The following is an 18,762-nucleotide window of genomic DNA, read 5'->3' on the forward strand; positions in this document are numbered from 1 at the left end:
AACAGTGGTCCTGCAATTGCACCACTTTGGCATAAAAAATGGCTTTTTTAATACTTACTGGGAGTCAAAATGGCCCATGGCCCCCTGTGTGAGCCTCCCCACTCTCCAGTTGCAAAAATTTTATAATCAATGTGGATTATAAAATTTTTGCAACAATATTAGCTTCAAGATTAAAAAGAGTTTTGATAAACATTTTTCATCAAGACCAAGCAGGGTTCTTACCAAGAAGGCAAATTAGAAATAATATGAGAAAGATACTGAACTTTTAAGAATATTATCTACTTAGATAATACTTTAGAATATCACTACTTAATGTGTAGTGAAATTGGTCTATAATTTTGAATCTCTTCTTGGTCAAGCCCTTCTTTATGTATAACTCTAATAATTGCTTCCTTCCAAGTATCAGGAATTTTATCCTTTTGTTGTATTTCTTCTATCAATTTTGTAAATGGTAACATCAACTGTTCTTCAAAACATTTATAAAATTCAGCTGGTAATCCATCGCTACCTGGCGATTTCTGATTTTTTTGTTTAGCTTCTGAAATCTCACTAACTGATATAGGTTGATTTAAACTTTCTTTTTGTTGCTGCAACATCTAATTCATTATTTTTTTAAAATAAATAATTCCTTTGAATAATGCTTGAGATCCCTTCTTCCGTATATAATTTTTCATAAAAGTTTTTAGCAAAATCAATCATATCTTTTACATTCATAGTCTTTTTTCCTTCTTCGTTCTTTAATGTGTCTATATAGGGTTTTATAAGCCAACCATTTTCCAGTTTTATTGGCATTTTCAAAAAAGTTTTGTCTAGCAAAAGTTTCTTTGCTAGTTCTTCTGTCAATAAAATGTTCAATTTATGTTGTACCTCTCTCATTCTCTGTCCCCACTCTCATGCAGTCCCTCCCACCATTCCCACCCTATTTACATATGGGACAGAACAGCAAGGAAGTATTAAAGGAGAACTCACACACACACACACACACACACACACACACACACACACACACACACACACACACACACACCTGCCTGGCAACAGCCTCATTTTTTACCACAGCTGGGTTTTTAAAGGGGTGACTTGATTAACAAGTCCCTTAGAGTTACTAAAGGGTGATTTGGCAACTTGGAAAGTGCCCATTATGACTCTTTTTTGAGTTGAGTCACAGGGGGTGGTGGCTCTAAACTCAACTAAAGGTGCGCCATGCTAGATTTTTCCCATGAGAGTGTTGCACATGTTCTGAAAAGCATATCCAGCAATGCACCATGAGATAAAACTGACAGTTTCATACTATCTGTCCTTTTCAGATGCATCACATTGTGATCTGTGCCCAGAAGACCAGTATCCAAACAGGAACCACGACCAGTGTATCCCTAAGATTATATCTTTCCTTTCTTACCATGAGCCCTTGGGGATTGTTTCAGTTTCCCTTGCTATTTCCAGTGCTGTAATCACAGGACTGGTGATGCAAACCTTTCTCAAGAACTGGGATACTCCTATTGTCAAAGCCAACAACCAAAACCTCACTTGTGTTCTTCTGGGCTCCATCCTGCTTTGCTATCTTTCTTCCCTAATATTCATTGGGAAACCTGGAAAGATGACCTGCCTTCTGAGACAACCAATATTTGGTATCATGTTCTCATTGGCAGTTTCTTGTGTCTTGGCCAAAACTATCATGGTGGTTCTTGTCTTCATGGCCTCCAAGCCAGGAAGCAGAATGAGGACACTTCTAGGTCAAAAAGTGACAAACTCCATTGTTCTATCTTCCTCCTTCATCCAAGTGGCCATCTGTATTGTATGGCTGTCATCCTCTCCTCCATTCCCAGATACTGACATGCACTCAGAGACTGGACAAATCCTACTGGAATGTAAAGAAGGGTCTCCCTTCATGTTTTACTGTGTCCTGGGCTACATGGGCTTTCTGGCCACCATCAGCTTCATTGTGGCTTTCCTAGCCAGGGAACTACCAAATGCATTCAATGAGGCCAAGTTCATCACCTTCAGCATGCTGGTCTTTTGCAGTGTTTGGATCTCCTTTCTCCCAGCTTATCTGAGCACTAAGGGAAAAATGGTTGTGATCGTGGAAGTGTTTGCCATCCTGTCCTCCAACACTGGGCTATTGGCTTGCATCTTTTTCCCTAAATGTTACATTATTGTTCTAAGACCTGATCTCAACACCAAGAAGCTTCTAAGAGAAAATCAATTATGAACACTTTCTGAAAGGCTAGTTTCATTGGGTCATAAATATATAATATGGTAATGCATGTTGCTTTTTCTGTAAATTCACTATCTTTAATTTAGCCGTAGGCAGGAAAGCTAGATATTAAGAATAGAGCACGTGAGACAGGATTCTGAAGCTCGATCCTTGCATCTGGTATTGAGGAATAGGCTATATCTAAACCCCGGAAGTTGCAAATAGTCATCATGGCTTGTAAGCTCCTATGTACTTCTCCTCCAGAAATATGTACAGACCCCTTTGAAAAGTATCTAGGCCAGGTGCCATCACAACATCCTGTTGCAAGACAAATCTGTTTCACTCATCTATTTTCAATTATTTTCACCTGTGAAGCAAAGACAATGAAATCCAAGAGCATCAGCAGGGCTGGATAAGTTCTTAATTACTGTAGCTACTTGAGTATAAGTTGATCTAACAGATAAGTCAAAGGCAGGTTTTGAGCCCAAAATCATGGAATTATCTATGATCCTTGGATAAGTCTGGAGTTTAAATTTAGGGGTGGGGGTGTCTAACAATAGTTTTGTCTGATTTTACCAAATGTCAGATCCTGAAAAATAGCCTACCAATAATTGTTACCAAAGGACTTTGCAGTTTCTTATTCAAAATATATTTAAAAAATCATAAGATACATTTTTATCCATTAACTTTTTTTAAGTTCTGGTCTTTTTGTAAACACTATCAGAATAAGTGCACCATAAATAACATAACAGTAGAACCATTAATCATATCCTTCTTTAAGGGGCCTGGTGTGCTAAGCCAGAGGTTCACCATATAACATACAACTTAAAACACATAACTGGGAGCGTGCAATTCAATTCACAGCAGAGAGACAAGCAACACGGAATGAACATGAGCAAGTTCAAGGTATACATAGTTGCAACCTGATTTACTCAGAAGTAGTCCCATTGCTTTCAATGGGTGTTATTCTTAAGTAATGGTGCACTGAATTGTAGACTCAGAGCCAAATCCTGTGGTCGGCAGTGCAGCTGCGTGCCGTGGACCACAGTTGCTCCCGCCAGAGCTAGCACAGTGCTGGCCAGAGCTGGGCTGGTACGCGGTGGTGCCCAAGCTCCACGGCTCAGCAGTCCCCTGAACTGCTGGGCTGCGGAACGGGAGGTGGGAGCGTGGCCAGGGGCGTGGAAGAGGCATTGCGGGGAGGGGTGAGGCATTTCAGGGGGCATGGGGGAGGTGTGTCAGGGGCGGGGGAGGGGCAGATCCGTGGAGCCAAGCTCTGCAGGATCCTAGGCTGCTCGCCCTACACGAGTGTCTTTACTTTAGCGGCGACCAAAAGGTCACCGCTAAAGTGAGTAGCCCCATTGCAGGGCTTCTTCCCTTACCCGGGGGAAGGGGACGAACATCCCCTTCTCCTGAGGAGCCTCCTGCGGTACCTCTGCCGGACATGGGCACCGCGGGCAGCTCAGGATTGGACTGCCCGACATTGCTTCAGATGGAATCAAGGATTACATTCTGGTGTTTTAAAAACCAAACCTCTGCCAAACGTTTGCAAAATGGAATGAGGGTACGGAAGGATCCAGTAAAGAGGATGAGGCTTGTTTGATTTTAATGGAAGCCTTGATCCTTGGCTTAAGTTTTTTCTCAGGAGGAGAATGAAAGGTTAACTTTGGCTGCACCGTAAAAGGCATTGGTTGTTAGTTTATAAATGATATATTTGTGCAATTTTTTCTATTGCAGTCTATTTCATTCTTTGTTGGTACTTGTGCTAGGCATGTACTTATCAGGAAACCGAACTTTGTTTATAACTGTGCATGTATTTTCCAGGAAGGTGAATTGTATTTCAAAAAAACTAAAGTGTTTCTCTCACTGACATCATTCATCGTCAGAAATATTAAAATAAAATATTACAATAAGCCAAAGGCAATGACATATCCCTGTGGAACTGCAGAGCAACAGAGGTGTTTCAGTGTCTGAAAGAGTCACTTCTTTCTATTGTCAGCACAAGATTTCTATGAGTTTGGTGACAGTTTGCCAAATTGTCAGAATTTTTTTTTTTAATTGATTAAAACTAATCTGATTGTTATAGAGTTACAATGGTGCAAAAGGCTCACTGGCAACAGGTGCTCTGGAGTTGCCAGCCTGAATGGCCAGAGGTGATTCATGCCCACCAAGGCTGCATTTACGTAGGTAAGGTGGTTGCAGGGGTGAATCTTGTGTTTCATGGGCAGGGATGAAGAGGCTCAGGAGGAGGAGGGCAAAGGTAGTTCAGGGGATGAAGGATGTAGATCCTGAAGACAGTGACTTGCACTGGGATTCCATTCCCTCTTTCAATCTCTGACACCCGCTTCCTCTCCTTGCCAATATAGCTGACGTAGGCTAAGGAGACCCATAGGCAATAGGGTGGCCTATGGGGGAGTAAGTAAAAAATATTTTTGCTTACCACTTTCTGGACATCCAGTTGCCCTCTCCCTCCCCCTGCCATGCAATGTATGCTCTATTGGCTTGTCTGTACCTTGCAGACTAGCAGGAGATAGGATGGGCCCATGAATTTCAACCCTGAAGGAGCCCACAAATTCTGCTTCAGCCAGCTGAAGGAGATGATCTAGAAAAGGTTATAAAGGCATTTATGTAAAATTAACTGCCCCTTGCCCTCCCCCTGAGCCTCAGTGTTAATCTCATTTCAGAATCGGGATTACGAATTACCAGCATGCCCTGTCCTTGATATTTGCCATTCATGAGATCAATAAAAATTCTGGACTCTTGCCCAACACCACTTTGGGATTCCATATCTATGACAACTTGTTTGATTCAAGTGCCACCTATGAGAGCATCCTGGACCTCCTATTCACTCAGTCGCAACGTAATCTCAATTACAAGTATGATTGGAAAAATGTGTTGTCTGTCATTGGGGGGATTCACTAAAGAAAACTCCCTCCAAATGGCCAATATGTTCAATGTCTACAAGATTCCACAGGTATGCGTATGTGTCTTTAGTGAAATGGGGTACTCTCTGTGTTACTTTTCAGTTATAGTGCAACGGAATGTCTTTCAATTGTACAGCAACAGAAGAGGCTCTCTTAAGTTTTGACTATTATTTATAAGCATGGACATTTTGTTCCTCACACATTTCTTTTTGAATGCAAGGCAGCTGTAGCATGTGGATCCCTTCTGCCGTGGACACCCAGACCACTTCAGGGCAGGCAGACTGGTGTGGAGGGTGGTTCATGGGCAGGGAGAGGGAGAAACCAGGGTGTGAGGAAGGAAGGAGGAGGCAGATCCAATGTCAGTAACATTCACAGGTTCCTATCCATCATTTTGCAACCTGACATATCCCCTGCCTCTCCTTGGACTTCCACCAGCCAAATGTCTCACACAGGACAGAGGAGACCCATAGATAATCGGACAGCCTATCAGGAGGCAAGTAAAAATATGCTTACCTCCTGTAGACTGTCTGATCTGCCCCCACCCACCATTGCATGCAGCATGCTCCATTGACATGGCTACATACTATAACATGGGGGGCTGGACTGGGTTCTCAGTTATGCTCCTGCAGTATACCTTTCATTGGTTGGATGAAAACATACAGACAAACAAACAAAAAGAGAAATTTTAAATCAAGGAAATGTAATGCCCAATCTTATGCATGCCTTCTCAAAAGGAAGTCACACTGCGTTCAGTGCAACTTACCGTCCAATTCAAATCAGGGCTGTCCACAGCATGCTGTGAGCTGCATGCTGTGGGCCAGCAGGTGACTAGGCAGCAGGGCCTAGTAGAGTGGGGTAAAGAGGGTAATTTGTACCCTGGCCCAGGGTCAAAAAGGGGACCCAGGAGCCAAAGGAGGGGGCCCAGACATTTCCTGGGATCTTACATTTTCCTGTGTACTCAGACTTGTTGCCTGCATGGGATGCTGGGGACACAACCACGAGTGTGTGGCTGCAGCTACTGCAGCTGGTTGGCAACCTTCAGTCTCAAAAGACTATGGTATAAGCCTACAGCACCCAGTATTTACTACAACTACTGGCAAGCCATATATGCTGGGCTGAGGAAATGCATACATGACACTCCTTAACACAGTGTCAAGTGCCCTTTTCAAAGGGGCCCAAAAGACACTTTGTACCCCCGATGAAATTCCTCTCAGAGGCCCTGCTAGGTAGCCCAGGAAAGGTAAGTCAAGACATGTTTTACTTAACACCCTTTAGGTTGCCTGGCCTATATAGGTCTTTTCAGACCAATGCCAATTCTTTTATGGGCAATTGTCTGAGGAGCCTCAGGGTTGGCTCCAGGCTGGGGCAGAAAGCATACAATTCGGAATATCCCACTGCTGTCGAGATCCACCTCTCTGGACTTCACTTTGGCTTCTCTGGGGCCAAAGAGGCCGATCGCACACTTAGCAGGATTGGCTGTCAGGCCTGCTTGGCGAAGGGCCTCAAATGCTTCGCCTAGATGTTGAAGGTGTTCCTCCCAGGATGAACTGAAGATGATGATATTGTCTATATACGTAGTGGCGTAGGCCTGATGCTGTTGTAAGTCGCAGTCCATTAGCCGTTGGAATGTGGCCACTGCCCCGACCAGCCCAAATGGCATGCGGCGGAACTGGAATAAGCCCTGGGGGGCGGCAAAGGCCATTTTTTCCTGGGAGGCTGGGGTGAGGGGGATCTGCCAGTATCCCTTAGTGAGGTCTAACTTAGACAGGTAACGTGCTTCCCCTAGTCTTTTCAACAACCCAGGTACTACAGGCATGGGGTATGCATCGAATCTGGATACTTCATCTTTCGGAAGTCGATACATACCCGAATAGACCTGTCCAGCTTCGGTACCAACACTGGGTGGTTCCGCCAGGAGCTCTGGGAGGGCTCGATGACTCCCAGTTTTCTCATGGTCTCTACTTCTTCCCTAAGGACTTTTCTAAGTGTCTGGGCCATTGCCGGGCCGGGAGGCGGACGATTCATCCTTCTGCCGTGGGCATGTGATGTACCGCCCAATCAGTCTGCCCAGGGATGGAAAAAAATACATCCTGAAACTCTCTTTCAAGAGTTCTTACCTGTTGGGCTTGTCCCTCCATAAGGTCACCCCCCAGGATCACCATCTGGGTCTGATTGGTTTCTACTCCAGATGGCCCGAGCTCTTCCTCCTCTGCTTGGACTGGAGGCAATCCTGAGCCCTCCAAGCCTTCAATAAATTGACATGTTATACTTGAAGCTTGGGGTGATGGTCTGGTCTTCTAATTTTGTAGTCTACCGGGCCCGTATGCCGGGTCACCTCGTATGGCCCCTGCCAGTGTGCTAATAGCTTGGAGTTGGAGGTGGGCAATAACAGTAGCACCCTATCTCCTGGGTGAAAAACCCAGGGTTATACCCTTCGATCGTACTGTCTCTTTTGGACTACCTGAGCCTCCTGCAGGTGCAGACTTGCCCAATCTGCCAACCGAGCCTGGGTTGTCCTTGGGGTTAGACCCAGTCTTCCCTCAGGATGTCTAAGAGACACTTGGGGTGCCGTCCGAACACCAATTCGAATGGGGAAAACCCCGTGGACTCCTGTGGTACTTCCCTCACTGCAAACATTAGTGGATCAAGTAGCTTGACCCATTGGCCGGGCTTCTCATTTACAAACCTGCGCAGCATCCCCTTAAGGGTCTGGTTAAACCGTTCCACCAGACCATTGGTCTAGGGGTGGTATACGGAGGTTCGCAGTGGCTGCACTTGCAAGAGGGACCACAATTCCTGTAGAATCTGTCCCATGAATTTCGTACTCTGGTTGGTTACAACCTCCTTGGGGAATCCCACCTGTGCAAATAATCGTAGTAATTCTCGAGCAACTGCCTTTGCCCCTGTCTTCCTTAAGGGGATGGCCTCGGGGTATCTGGTAGCATAATCAATTATCACCAATATGTGCATAAAACCCCTTGTGCCACAGGTAACAGCCCTACAATATCTATGCCTATCCTCTCAAAAGGGGTCCTGATGATAGGCAGCGGTATGAGTGTTCCCCCTGGGTTGGGTTACCTGGCACTCTGGGCAGGAGGCACAGTACCACTGCACGTGTTCTTGGATGCCCAGCCAATAGAATCGGCCACTGAGCTGGTTCCATGTGTTATCAGCCGCTAGGTGTCCGGCTGTGGGGACTCTATGGGCAACGCAGAGGGCTTTGGCACTAAGGCCTTGTGGGACCACTAATTGGTCTATCTGCTGGCCTGTATGCGAGTCTCGACCTTCCTGATACAGGATGTCCTGGAGCAAAAAATGTACCCCTTCAGCCCCCCCCCTCCGGCATGGGGTTTGCGGCCTGTTCCACAGCTGCCCTCAATGTTGGGTCCTCCTGCTGGAGTACCCTGATATCGTCCTTGGGGGCCAACGGTATTACTGCGTGTTTTCCCCTTTTGGGTTCCTCCTCTCCCAGAGCCCTTCCTGGGCCTCCACTTGTGCTAGGACTCGGGAGACGTTGGGCCAATCTCTCCCAATTACTGCCCCATACTGTAGATGTGGAGCTACACCTGCCTGTAGGAACTGGCAGTCCCCCTCGATTACCACCTTGGCCCACCTTTGGTGGTATGGGTGGACATCCCCGTGGATGCAGCGGACCATAAGTACTGTATCCAGGGGACTTCCTTTGGCCTGTTGGACCAGCGTCCTCGTGCAGCTCAAGTTCAACAGGGCTGTCACGGGTCGTCTGTCCACCCAGGCCTTCACTAGAGGATGGGCCTCCTCCCAGGCCCCCTTTACCTGAGCCGCTGTCCAGGCATTGGCATGTGAACAGTCCATAACCGGGCAGTCCCTCGGAAGTGTCCCAGTTGCCCACAGGTATAGCAGATGACAGGGTAGGGCATCTGGAGCTGGGGGGCAGGAGTTTTTCCGCTGGGTGTGTTCTTCTCTGGCTGTGGTCCAGATCCCGCACAGTAATGGGTATTGCTGTGGAGCGGTGGTAGTCCAGATCGGAGAGTGATGAAATCGTCCCTGGCCCCGATTCGTGTCTATGTCTTGCCTCCTGGACCTCGGTGCATATTTGAGGATGGTCAGTTCTCCGTCCATCTCCCTGGCCCAGGGGGACCTGCTGAGAAATGCATCACCGTGGCGGCTTTGTATGTTTCCATGAGACTGATAGCTGCCTCTAGGGTGGTGGGCCAGTTGCACATCACCCAGTTGCGTGCGGCCGGTGGTAGTATGGACAAAAAATGTTCTAGGAAAATGAGTTCTGTGACTTGTGCATGCTCCACCTCCTAGCTCCACCCTGGAGCTTGTCACCCAGGGACCAAGGTGTAGGGGGTGTAGCTGGGGTTGTGGTCATGGTGGCCATCTGCTGGAAGATCGTGGCTTGTTGGTCAGCTAATGCCATCAGCAGACTCTGCTGTCTCTCAGCCTGCGCCTGTTGTTGGCTGAACCACCAATGCAGCCATTCGGGGGCCACAGCTCCCCCAGGCCATGTAGGGTCTAAAGGGCCGTGGCCTGCATTCTCCACCATTGTGATGTCCATCTTAGGGGCAGAGTCAAGGGGTGCTGTGTCTGCTGTGCAGTCCAGGCTTGCCCAGTCTCTCCCTGGCCAGTGCGAAGAACAGAGAGCCATGAAATGGGGTTTGTTGACCTTTTTAATTTGGTCACGTTTTTTACATTCATCTGAGGGGCCCGGTTTCCTCAATGGAACCCCGGGGCATCCCCTGTATTGGTTCAGTTATAGTTCATACCACTCCCTACAAAGGGGGGGGGTTAATTACCCCACGGATCCCCTCTCCAGTAATCCTCACCAGGAATTGTGCCGGATACGCTGGACTCCCTGCGGGAAGGTTCATGTGCCAGGGCAGTCTCCTTGAAATGAGCAGGGTTGGGATTGTGTCTTCCTCTCCTTCTCGCTCCCCCAGGTAAGTGGAGTCAGTCTTGAGGTGCTCCTGGGGTCCTCTGCTGTTGGGGTTTCCCCAAGGCCCTGAGGAAACTCTCCCCTCACTGAGCCATAGAGAAGTCCAGAGTCCCATAGCGGCCTCAGAGTCCCATAGGGAGGGAGTTCCAATTACCAATGTCCATGCTGTCAGGGAAAGAGAACTGCTTCAGTGGGCCAGTCCTACCCTCAATCTCTACTTGACCAAGAGCCATACTCAGAGTTAGCTTCCCATCAAGACCCAGGAAAGGGGGCTAAAGGGGGTAATTTGTACCCAGGCCTATGGTTCAAAAGGGGACCCAGGGGCCAAAGGAGGGGGCCCAGAAATTTCCTGGGATATTACATTTTCCTATCTCACCTAGACTTGCTGCCCATGTGGGATGCTGGGGACACTACTGCAGGCAGCACACTGGTGGCTACTGCAGCAAGCCATATGCACCATGCCCAGGAATGCATACATGACAGTCATTAACAGAGTGTCACATCAGGAAGGAAACTGACCTGCTACAGTAGATTTGGCTTGTGGATCTGCCTATCATGAAGGAGTGTATAGGAGCTCAACCACACAGCGGCCGGACTACAGCTCCTGCAGAAGTTAGTCTTGGTGTACACAGGACACTTTCCATTCTAATGTGAGTCTAAATATGATGATGCTAATTTTCTGCAATGATTTTCTATATGTGAACAATTTTAGAGAAAGTTAAGAGTGTGTTTGATTTTCCATATTACTGTATCTAGCTGTTGATGCTGCATGAAAGGGTAGACCTGGGTTCTGCATCAGGAAGCCTGGTAGACCAGTCTCCAAAGACGATTGGCTGTTACTACCCTCCTCCTATCCTGTTTTGCCCCTCCCTGCCCCTGTTCTGCCAATCGCCATCGCCCTCTCTGTTTCACCCCCTCCTCCTCCTTGGGAGAGGCCTAAGAGAAAGTTTGTACCCCCTGATAAAATTCCTCTCAGAGGCCCTGCTCTCTCTGTGTTAGAAAGCTCTTCTAATTGCCCCTCCCACCCTTCCAATTCCTCCTTTTCATCCCATCTTAGCCGTGCCTTAGGCCATTCCCACTTAAAAGGCCTTTCACCTGCCACTTCCCATTCACCCTGGCTTGTTCATTTAGATGTTCTCAGCAGCAAAGTTCTGGTTATTAGAGGTACCATGCTGGTACCAAAGGCAACAAGTACAGGAAAGGAGTACAGGTAAGGAACAATGATTGGAAGTCCAGCCATGTAAGCAGCAGCCCATGGCAAACCCATGGTGAACAAGGTCCCAAATATCACCAGGTCAGTTCAAGGCCAGGCAGATTTTTCCCTGTTCGGATGTTAATTCTGTCATGCGCATTGCATGGTTGCAAAGGAATGGAGCAAAACGTTATCTTGACAGCAATTACTTTCCTGAAATGAAAGAGATAAAATCAATCATGTTACTATCTGAAGTAAAAGTCATTACTGTTGGTGGAAACTCAAATTTCCTCTATTTCTTAAACATTTCCCTACAAATGGTGGAATCTGATTTAGGGACCTATATAGGGAAGGTTTGGATCATGCCTCCAAAATGGTATTTCTCATCCTCAGAAAATGGGGAATTGTTAGGTATAAACATTTTCCATGGGGCATTATCTTTCATATTCCACGCAAATGCTGTGCCAGCATTTGAAGACTTTCTTCTAACCTTAAATCCTGATGAAACCATGAGGAACTTTCTCTGTATGTTATGGGACTTCAAATTCATATACTGTCAAAAATGTGAAGGAGAAAAACTGAGGAAAGCACCTTTCTTTGAGATGAGAATGTCTGGTGAGAGCTACGGGATCTACATGACATCTCAAAGAGAGACGGGCAGTTTCCTCAGTTTATAGCCCAGTTAGGTGGCATGATCCAGACCTTCCCTATATAGGTCCCTTGATTAGAATCAATAAATTCTATGTAATATGTAAACCACATGGATGAACACTGAAAGACTCAGAATTGCTTCTATATTGCAGGAGTCTTCCTTTGGTCGAGTGTATGTAGGCATGTAGGGCATGTGCCACAGTATAGACAGCATTGTAGATCCCGTAGTCCCTGCATGACTACATCCACTTGACCAAAAAACGAGCCCTGCAACACAGAAGCAAATCCAAATCTTTCATTGTTCAGCCATGGCAGGTAAAATCACTGTTAGAATGAACACGAGTTGATGTGATGTGGTGGATATAACAGTGAGCTGAGGTTTAGGACTGAATGGATCTCACCTCCCCATTATCACTAAGTGTTGTTAGGCAAGGCTCTCTCTCTCTCTCTCTCTCTCTCTCTCTCTCTCTCTCTCTCTCTCTCTCTCTCTCTTTCCTCTCAACCTCAACTCCTCAGCTGCAAGGTGGGGATAGTTTGTGATCTTTCCTGATGTCTGAAATCACACAGCAAGCTGGTCAATAGAAAACTTACTGCAAGAAAGTGTGTACAGAGTCGGATAAAAATAGCCAACATGAATGAATAAGTGTGGAATGTTGTCTAGCTGACAGGAAAGTGAGAGAAAATTCTTATTCCTACTCAAGTCAGACCTAAAATATTGAATAGCGGAATGGCTGAATTACTGTAGGTTCTTACCAACTTTGCTAGATTCACTAATGTTGCTAAAGAACACCCCAGTAGATATATACCGTAGTAAATTCACACTGAAAAGAAATGATGGCATGGTGGAGAGCTGAAGGCTGTCTTAATGGAATCTCTTTCTATGCACTTCAGGTGCAATGATAAAAATGGCATCAGGATGCTAGACTGTGTGCTTACTGATTATTGCTAGTAGCTAATGCCTGATTCTATCCGCATCCCAAGTGATGTGCTTTAGAAATGTAATAAAGCAGCCTCTCCTAATGAACGCAGTGGGCCCACCAGTGGGAAGGCCACAGTGACCTCTTGTGCGCTTGTGGGCCCATGGACGCTCGCTGAAGCAGCTAAGCCCACATAGGGGGTTTGAGGGAGGAGGGAGGGGATATACCATGGTAGGGGTGGGTGGAATGGGGAAGAAGTGTGTGGAAAGAAAGTGATGGGGGAGGAGGCAGAATCAATAGTGTGGCAATCACCAAATCCCAGCCCCATTCCCAGGCCTGATTCACCTGCACAGAACAACACCGACTTGCACCAGTGATTGACCTGGTGTGGGTCTGAGTTGTCCTATAGCAGCTTCTAGGATGTACACAGGGTCAGGGGGACAAATGTCCCCTTACCTCCAGGAGACCACCAGCAGACAAAAGACCCCTGTGGAATGCAGCAAAATCTGCACTACTTTACAGGCATTTAGGTAGGATTGGCTGTAACTGAGCTGTTGCATGACCAGTAGATACTTCCACTTGTACCACTGGGATGTGGGTTTCCTGGTTTCCCAAGGTTCCCCTGTTGAGGTGTAGCTCTTTCTGCCACATGGCATGCTTTTCTGAAGGGTTTCTGAGATATCTTGTGCAGTGGGCAGAAAGCATTGGAAGTTCCCAATCTGTGTGAGCAGGATATCTGTGTGTGCAGTCCTGCTTGCGCTGTAGGATTCAAATTCAGAAAATTTCAGTCCAATCCTAGGGTGCCGCCATGTCACAAAATGGGATGCACCATAGAGCGTAGCCCTGCCACCACCCTAAACCATGAGCAGCCATGCCAAGCAGCAATGACACCTGCAAGAGTCCCAATAGTGGGCGGAACAGGGCAGGGACTGGGGTGGGGATGAGAATCTGTTCAGGGCAGGAAGGAGGCACTAAGCAGCAATAGCAGCTCCACCGATATTCTATCCCATTTCCCAGCCTTGATACACCTACCTGAGTTCACTTGGACTTGCACCCGCAATATCGCTAGTGCAAGTCAGAGTAGAACACTGGACAGCAGAGACTAACCCTGGGACAAGGGAACTTTGACTAATCTAGGAGAGACCGCCATCATTGCCATCCCAACGTAATGAAGCTTGTATACTGGGAGTTCAGTTGCATCAGCAAGGCGGGGGGGGGGGCGATAATTTTGATAGATTCTGTTAATGGTATTTTGTCCCACTCTAGCTCCACCCTTTCCTGAAGAACATCCATTTCAACAATGGTGCTGGCCATCAAGTCTTCTTCAGAAATGGAGAATTCATCTCTGGCTATGATATCATCAACTGGATCACTTTCCCCAATCAAACCTTCCTTAAAGTCCCTGTTGGAATGATTTCACCCAGCCAAGAATTCACTATCAATGATGATGCCATTGTGTGGAACAAAAGACTGAAGCAGGTTTAGATATACTGTAAATCTGAATTTGGAATATGTGTTGCATGATTATTTCCCATTTTGTCTATCCCATTTCTCCATGAACAATTGATCATATGTATGTTTTCATCCTCACCAGTAGGGCAAGCAGTTGCAAATTCAGTTCCTAGTTCAGTCCTATGAGTTGCCCTCTCCTACTTTAATTAGACTTCTCATTAGTTTTTTTTTTTTTTTTTATGTCTCCTTGCCTAAAGGGCCATGATCAGTTTCTTTGTTAGATCTTATTTTGCAGTGTATAAAAATATGCTTTGCGTAATTCAGCTGTGCTGTGAATGAGTTCATTTGCACAGCTCTGCCAACAACAAGACCATCCAATTTTTTTTACTGATTAGGTGCCACCCCATTCCACATGCGTTGAAAGCTGTCATCTTGGATACAGCAGGAGAGTTGAGGAGGGAAAGCCCATTTGTTGCTATGATTGCACCCCATGCTCAGAAAACACAATTTCTAATCAGACAGGTAAGTGCAATCATAGAATTGGTAGATGGTGACATTTTCAAAGACTTCTTGACATTTTGAAAGGTGGGCCCTAGCACCGAGTGAGTGCAGGGCCACGGAGCATCGGAGAGGTAAGTGGAGGCATGGGTGGAGGCGGAGAGGAGGTGTTCTGGGGGAGGGAGCAGGGAGGAAGTGAGGTGGGACCAGTAGAACAAAGCTCTACTGGATCCAGGGCCTCCATGTGGGGCTTGCTGCCCTACGTGGAGGCTCTTGATTCACCACTGACCTGTGGATTGGCAGTGAATCGAGTAGCCCCATTGCGGGGCTGCACTCTTTACCTGGGGGAAGGGGACTAAAGTCACAGGATGCGGCAGCAGCCATTTTCTGTGCCGCTACAGCCCTGTGCCCTGGGCAGCTCAGGATTGGGTTATCAGTCATTTGTTGGTAAGAATCTTCAAGTTACTTCAAGTTTATTTTCTTGACCTCAGAGTTTATTTCCAAAAAGGTAAATAAAATGACAGCCCATCAAATGCCCAAACAAAATAATTCAAAAAGAAAAGTGGATACCAAGATGAGGTATCGAAAAATCAAACTGCATTTCAGTCCAATTATTCTCTCAGATGGTTAGAAGTAATCAAGACAGATCTAAGAAGCCCCATTGAGGACAAGGCAGTGGTGGAGTAGGTAAGTTATAATCAATCAATCAATCAACAGCCAGGGGCTGTATCAGCACTGCTGCACAGTCTGGGCCAGCATTGGCTAGGATTGGGCCGGGCAATGCTTGGGAATTCATTGCCAGTTTCATAATTTGTATTCCTCATAAACCACTTGGGATGTGCCAAATATGAGGAATTGTGAGGTGAGATTATGGAAGATGCTATGCACTGGGGACTGTATGTCTTTGATCTTGCCCTCAACAAACATGGCTTTTCACACCCATGAGTCTGTGGTGCTTGGTAACTCACATAATGTGGACTCATCCTTTCCCCATACTTTTGCTGCTCATTTTGATTCTCATATTATACACTCCTTTCCATTCTTCCCATTGACTATTATGGGGCTTACTTCTGAGTAGACACGCCTAGGATTGGGTATCAAGTCCATTGTTTGCCCTGTGTGCTGACTGGGCAGCCAGAGAAGCCTGGAGGAGATCTGGGCAAGAACAAGGAGTGAGAAGGAGGGAGCCAGGGGCAGGCAAGCAGGAAGGAAGCCAGTGGGCCTGCTGAGGCCACCAGCCTAAGAATGGGCTGGCTGAGGGTCCACAAAAGTCCCTTCTCCTTGCCACAGTTGCCTGCAGCTCCCCAGCGTGATCCTCCCTGCCTTGCCTTGCCTTTGCCTTTCAGAGGAAGGGTGCTGGGCCACATTCCTATCCACACTTTCCTGGGAGTAAGCCCCATTGACTATAATGGGACATACTTCTGAGTAGACACGCCTGGGCTGGGCTCTCAAGTTCCTCTCCTAGCCCCACTTTCCTGAGAGTAAGCCCCAGTGACTATAATGGGACTTACTTCCGAGTAGACATGCCTGAGCTGGGCTGGGCTCTCATGATCCTCTCCTAGCCCCACTTTCCTGGGAGTAAGCCCCATTGACTATAATGGGACTTACTTCTGAGTAGACATGCCTGAGCTGGGCTGGGCTCTCAGGTTCCTCTCCAACCCCACTTTCCTGGGAGTAAGCCCATTGACTATAATGGGACTTACTTCTGAGTAGACATGCCTTTGCCTTTCAGAGGAAGGGTGCTGGGCCACATTCCTATCCACACTTTCCTGGGAGTAAGCCGCATTGACTATAATGGGACTTACTTCTGAGTAGACATGCCTAGGATTGGGCTTTTGGTCACACTTTTCTGAAATACAGGAGCAGCAATGGGGAGGAGAATGTGATGCAAGTGATTCTGGACCTTTGGAAGGTGCAGACAAGTGAGGGGAGGGACAGTAGGAGAGGTGCTAACTGCAATTATGAGATGGGGAAATGTGCCTGTGGGAGGGGCTGGGGTGGGGGAGAGGAGGAGAGAGAAGTGCCAATTGCCTGCTCATGTATTTGAGAAAAAGAGTGCAACCAAAAGCCCAATCCTAGGCATGTCGGCTCAGAAGTAAGTCCCACTAGGCACATCCCCCCATGTCCCCTCCCCCAGTCTTTGGCTGCAATCCTTACCACACTTTCCTCAGAGTAAGCCCCATTGAACAAAATAGGACTTATTTCTGAGTAGACCTGGTTAGGATTGTGCCCTTGTCATGTAATGATTTAATTGTATTAATTATATTAATTAAAATTAAATGTAATGTAGTAATTTAATGTAAGTAAAAAACTGGGAGTGTGCCTTGACAATTTTAGTGCCTTGACAGTGTGCCATGAGCTGAAAAAGGCTGAAAATGGCTGCTCTAGTAGAAACCCTCTTGACTGCAGAATCCTCATATCAACAGGGTCTTTTTGCACCATAGTCCCTGGTAAATCCCCTTGGCAAAGAACATGAGACTCAATTTCCTCATGCTGATGGATCATACTGCATGTTAATGCCTCTTTAAAGCACTTGTAATAACAAATTTTTTTCATATACAGGGTGTCCATAAAGTCCGTGTGCACTTTAAAAAATTTGTAAGTATTTGGGCTAGAAAGAATCTGTAAAAAGTATTAGAAAGAAGAAAATCTATATATTTTTATTGTTTTATTGTACTTTTTAAGTTTCCACATGTCCACCATCATTAGTAATACAAAGGGTAATACGATTTTGCGGTTCTCCAAAAACGTTTGCCGATTGATTTACAGAAATGCCTGAAAACACATTAGCTATTTTAGCTTTCAAGTCATCTAATGAACGAGGTTTACTTGCATACACAATTGTTTTCACATGTCCCCATTAAAAAAAATCTAATGGAGTCAAGTCTGGCTATTTCTTGTGTGTTGGCAAAAACTATCATGGTGGTCCTTGTCTTCAGGGCCTCCAAGCCAGGAAGCAAGATGAGGGCGTTTCTAAACCAGAAAGTGACCAACTCCATTGTTATGACCTGTTCCTTCATTCAAATAGGTATCTGTACAGCATGGCTGTCATCTTCTCCCCCATTCCCAGATTCTGACATGCATGCAGAGATTGGGCACATCATACTGGAATGTAATGAAGGGTCCCTCATTATGTTCTATTGTGTCCTGGGCTACATGGGCTTTCTGGCCACCATCAGCTTCACTGTGGCTTTCCTAGCCAGGAATCTACCAGATGCTTTCAATGAAGCTGAGTTCATCACCTTCAGCATGCTGGTCTTCTGCAGCATTTGGATCTCCTTTTTCCCAGCTTATCTGAGCACCAAGGGGAAGACAGTTGTGACAGTGGAAGTTGTGACAGTGTGACAGTGTGACAATTGTGAAGTGTTTGCCATCCTGGCCTCCAACACTGGGCTGTTAGCTTGCATCTTTTTCCCCAAATGTTTCATTATTGTTCTAAGAGCTGATCTCAACACCAAGAAACTGTTAGTAGAGAAAAGAAATTAAGGACATTGATTCTAAAAGGCTAATTATTTGTGATCCTCTGTATGTATCAGGGATAAACAACTGTACTTATTACAGAGGAGCTTAAGAAAGGTCCTTGTAAAAAAGGTATTGCAAAGTACTTAAAGTGGGGTGTATATTGGGACTGACACTAAAACCATTCAGATTCTTCAGACAGACCAGAACATCACCTACCAGATTGCTGACAGAGACAAAGAGATGGAAGCACAGAATTCCTGTTCTGGACCATCTACATGGGCTGGCAATTTGTTTGTAGCCCAACTGAAGCTGACTTGGCATTGAACAGTCTTAACAAGCTGGTGGCCTTATTGGAGGTGCCCCCGCCCCTGTTTTAGAACTCCTTTCCCAGAATAACCACTATAACATCTGCATTTGCAGTCTTTATGAAGTAGGGGTGTATTGATTAAATAAATGAATATAGAAAGATTTGTTTCTCTTTTGTTCGGGGAGGGCTGTGAGTCACACACCAGCAGATCCTAAGTTTTGACCAAGCTCAAAAGATTTGCCACCGC

General features: G+C 46.3%; 1 protein-coding gene across 1 annotated transcript; it reads left to right on the forward strand.

The window, feature by feature from the left end:
* Positions 1-1,465: 1,465 nt before the first annotated feature.
* On the forward strand, positions 1,466-2,209 carry LOC136652752 (vomeronasal type-2 receptor 26-like). The gene has a single exon (XM_066629675.1). It carries the CDS (start codon positions 1,466-1,468, stop codon positions 2,207-2,209), a length of 744 nt encoding a protein of 247 aa, XP_066485772.1.
* The last annotated feature ends 16,553 nt before the right edge of the window (positions 2,210-18,762 follow it).

The sequence above is a fragment of the Tiliqua scincoides genome, chromosome 5, assembly GCF_035046505.1.
Source record: "Tiliqua scincoides isolate rTilSci1 chromosome 5, rTilSci1.hap2, whole genome shotgun sequence".
NCBI classification, from domain to species: domain Eukaryota; kingdom Metazoa; phylum Chordata; class Lepidosauria; order Squamata; family Scincidae; genus Tiliqua; species Tiliqua scincoides.